We start from the raw sequence: 4,750 nt of genomic DNA on the forward strand, positions 1-4,750 counted from the left end.
CTTACGATGTGCCACTTGATCATGCGCACGAGGGGTTTTTGCCGACAAACTGTGCAAGAAAATATAATCATGCGGACGCTGCCATGTTTGTCGTGGGACATCAAAAGATGGCGGACCTCCCCCCTCATTACATCAAACCCGCAGTGGCATGCCTAGTCCCGTTTTTCTTATGTCCATGCCTATAACACTTTATAAAATGTTTACTACAATAAATGATCTAAGAGTGCATAATAAAAAAAAAACAAAAAACAATTTTTCTGCTTTAACTAATATAAAATCAACTTTTTTATTTCTATCGCGTATCTGATTTTATATTCTCAGTGTATAATAATATTTGCACATTTTTTATCTTAGCACCACTTTCATCTGGTATAAATTATCTAGAAAATTGTTATATACTTTTTTTCGTAATATATACTGTTTAAAATGTATATTATTTCAGAAAAGTGAATAACTGTTTTTAAATAATTCCCGCTATACGAAAGTGCTGCCATCACGTGCCAAATTCGAAGTACACGATTGGAAATAATTGTAAATGCAAAATTCTCAATCGTTGTCAATCGTTTGAGCACAATTAAGAAACACGATTCGGAAGATTGAGGTATTCGTTCTATCGTTTCCTATTGATCTCAATTGATTATTCCTAGAAGGGTGAGTCTACACAATAAAGAAAGTCGTATTTTCAATGAGGAGTGGAGGGCAAGTTGGCGCAACCTTATTTACAAAAAACTATAATAATTAAAACCACGACAAAAGTTCTATTATATACATTTCTGTATCATATATTTTATAAATGTACAGTCAGTCGATTTTTAGAAACAATTCAATTACAAATTTATTTATAGACTTAGGGTGAGGGCGATCGAAACAAAGTAAAGGCAATGCTTTTAAAAATTGAGTTAATCACGTTTTCAGGTGTTATTTATCAATCTCAAATGTCGTCAATTCTTTTAACGATTTATTCAATCAAGAAAAGAAGATATTTCATTCATTTCTGCACATCTTTATGGTGGCTTCTAAGCGTACTTCAGAAAATAATAATTCAGATTAAAATTTTTTATATAACAGTAGCTGCTGATCAAGGCTTTATTTCATTCTTTTTAGGATTCTTTACAATTCTATTTGGGTGGTGTTCATTAAAATTTGAACAAACATTTTTTATAGCCATAATAACTGTATGATTTCTAATTTAATATTTTTTTAATCTACTCAAATTGAATTCTGGAGAATGCTTTCAAGAATAAAATGAGGCATAGCGCACCAGGATCAAATAAAAATGGTAACTTTGTCCTACATAGAGATAAAAAAAATTAAAAAATTAATATCTGCTGTTAAATAAACAATCTTTACCTGAATTTTTTTTTCTGACATACGCTCAGATGCCTCCATCAAGATTATTAGAAATTAAGAACAAATTATTGCCGATTTTATGAATTATTTTGAAGATAGGCGACTTTTATGATTGATTGTACATAATGTACACCCTTAACACAAATAGTACTTGTAAATAGTAATAATTAGTATATTAATATTTTTTATGAAAATATTTAAAAATTTAACAACAAGTAAGTGCATGTTTGAACTGTGATGAGAACTCAAACACACAAAAAGTGCCCTTTTTGGCACTTACTTTGTTTCGAACGCAAATGTTATATTATAAAGATTTGTATAAAGATAATAAGGATAAATGTTTATAATGAACATTTTCTTCAAGCTAATGAGCATTTGATATGACAAGTATTTAAGTAGTGAACAATCGGTGGGCGAGTGATTTGGTGTAGACGTTACTTCATATACGATTTTATACAAAACAGTGCAAAGCAAATGTGCTGTGTACATAAAACTGATGAAAACGTTATTTTAATTTCAGCTTCAAATTCTCAAGTGCTAAGGTTAGAATAAACTACCCTTGGTGTATGAAACATATTGAAGAATTCCTGATGGAATTAAAACCACGTACAACGCCGATTTTTAGGGATGCAAATGCGGTTTCACACTGGCAAATAGAAATAGATCTGCTTTCGTGAATAATCTCAATTTTGCTCGAATCGAGCTTATACGGGGTAGACTATGTTAATCTATTATGGGGAAGTAACTCAGAATTTTAGGTGGATATATAATAATGTTTTAAACAAAAGTTAAAGGGGGCAGAGGGGGTCAACTGCTGGTGCCAATGACCTTGAATTCGAAAAGAGCGGGAAATTTTAGGTTCAAAATAATATTTTTGTGAAGGTCATGGCAATGTCCAATTAAGGTCAAATTTTCGATAGTATTTAAATAATGAGTGTTAGATCGGAATTGATGTTGGGAACAGCAAAATGTTTGGGGCAAAACTTATCAGAGGCAGAGGGTTTGAAAGGTAAAGCGATTTTTTAAAATAAGTACCCCTACTTTTTACCCTATATTTGAAAAGTTCAAGAAATCTGACGTTCCTAATTATAATTTTCATCAAAGTCATAGCGAGGTCGGATGAAGGCCAATGTACTGTGTATCAGAAAAGTTAGAAATAAACCATTAAAGAACAAAATATATGGAAGACTTCATTAATTCGACAAAAATCAAGCTCAAACATGCAAAAATGACTTGGAGTCCATTTGTTTAAAATGCAAAGATTTTTTGTTTGTATTTTGATTGTTAACAACAATTTTCAAAGGTAGGAAACCAACCAAGCATCTATAACTGTGACTCTCTCAAAGACATTATTTAAACATTATCGCAAATTTGACCTTCATTCGACCTGGCCATGACCTTCATAAAAAATATTTTAAACGTAAAATTTTCCGCTTTTTTCAAATCTGTGATTAAAAGTCGGCGTGCCCATTTCAAAAAATCACTTTTACCTTTAAATAACCTTGAAAATCGAATCCAAGGGCAAGGTCATAGGTACCAGTAGTTGGCCGCCTCTGACTCCTTTAACTTTTGTTCCAAGCATTTTACTTTTCCCAACCTGAATTCTGACTTATTCCTCATAATAAATTAAAATAGTCCACCCTGTATATCGTGGCGGACTGAGAATTTCAAAAGGCCGGAAAATTACCTTTTCCATTATAATCCCAAGTGAATAAACTCGTGAGATTTCCGATTTGACTGAACTAAATTTGGAACCTGACATGAAAAATAAAGCTTCGTATGCATGTTTTGTGAAGAGTTTGAATAATTTGAAATTTCTAGCATAGGGATTTCTCGTTGCAGCCAATAAATATCAAATGCAGGATCTAAAATTGACCTGCCAAAATTTATTTTTAATAGTCTCACGGAGCAGAATTCCTTAGATATTCTTTAGTTGTCTGATAAGGGCAAAGTTAATCTTTTGAAAGAATCCAGCTTTAATTCCATGGTTACAAATTACGAGGAATTGTAAAATTAGATGAGTTTAAGAATTTTTCGGAAGCGAATGAAGATCTGATGAAGGAGTTGGAGATTAGAATAAGTTTATCCCACAATTCTGAGCAAAAATACTTTATTGTTGAATTGGTTAGGTTTTGTAGATTTATAGTTGCACTTACTTTACAACATACTAATAATCTGACCATTACTGAACGAATCTATTTCAAAATATCCATTCCTGATGGAATTAAATTATGATTCAAATGTTAACACAGGATACTTATCTCAATCTTTTGGAAACGAAATAGTGCATTTTTTTGCTATTTCGCGGTTCAGCTCTAGGATAATACGGGGACAATTTACACTTAACTCCTCATAATCCGTAGTCTCTACAAGAACTTTGAAATTTATCATAATATGAGAAAAGCAATTTCTTTTCAAGTTATTCGAATTGTGTTGATCTGCTAACGTCAAGAAACTTATGACATTCGCCGAAGTCATAGCAGTTATTAATTCTTTCTCGCAAATCGATTTCAACGCCTCCATTTCGTATCTATTTGCAGCAATTAATAGTCGGACTGATAAGTTTCTTAAATTAACTTTCTTCAAGTACATGAAACGAATCACTTCTTCGAAAACTTCTCGATCCATTTCTTTTATTTCTATCTGCTTAGATAAAGACTCTTTCATATTATGCGAGAAAATTCTTTCAAATACAGGACTGTTTGCAGCCAAAACCAGCTTGTTCGCTCTAAATGCATAATCGTTAATTATTATTTCAATATCATTGAAATGATCATTTTTCATAAAATTTGCGTAGATTGAATCGCTTACAAATATTTCTTTCTCCAGATCTCTTAATTCGCACAAGATTTTGAACCTGTCGTCGATTAGAAAATCTAAGACTTCTTCCGTTTTGATAAACTCAGTAAAGCCATAGCTCTGCGATTCTGAAATTTTACCCGATACTACAATACTTTTGGTGTACAGTATTTCGTTCAAGGCATTTGTAATTGAAAAACTAGCTTCTATATTAATAGCAACTTCTTCATTAGTTCGTACGTTCTCAATATAGAGTGACAGACCTGGGGAGTACATTGAAAGCTTCCATTCAAATTGATTGTTACTTTCCATGGGAAATTCGGTGGTGTGCCATTTAAGTCCTTCATTGCTGTCGTCGCTAGCATTAATGTAATCTACCCACCAAACATATCTTGTTATTGGCTTTTCGTTGGCTGGCCTTTCGGTCTCACTAAAGTAAAAATTAATCTCTGATGATTTATAAATTAAAATGTATATAAAAACATTATTTAATAAATTGTCAGGTGTATACATATGAAACCGGTATTTTTTCAAGAAAAAAACACATTTATTTCAAGAGAATGATAACAAATATTTTATTCAAAGTATGCGCCCTCGCTGG

At 32.0% G+C, this 4,750-nt stretch overlaps 1 protein-coding gene across 1 annotated transcript in view; it reads right to left on the bottom strand.

Moving 5' to 3' along the window:
* Nucleotides 1-2,971: 2,971 nt before the first annotated feature.
* The window catches only part of LOC117168800 (speckle-type POZ protein B-like), a 33,433-nt gene continuing 31,654 nt past the window's right edge, over nt 2,972-4,750 (bottom strand). Inside the window, exon 3 of the mRNA XM_033354625.1 lies at nt 2,972-4,579. Within this exon, the coding sequence (XP_033210516.1) occupies nt 3,613-4,579 (967 nt within the window). The 3' untranslated portion in view covers nt 2,972-3,612. The remainder of the gene's footprint in view (nt 4,580-4,750) is intronic.

Source organism: Belonocnema kinseyi, chromosome 1, assembly GCF_010883055.1.
Source record: "Belonocnema kinseyi isolate 2016_QV_RU_SX_M_011 chromosome 1, B_treatae_v1, whole genome shotgun sequence".
Classification (NCBI taxonomy): domain Eukaryota; kingdom Metazoa; phylum Arthropoda; class Insecta; order Hymenoptera; family Cynipidae; genus Belonocnema; species Belonocnema kinseyi.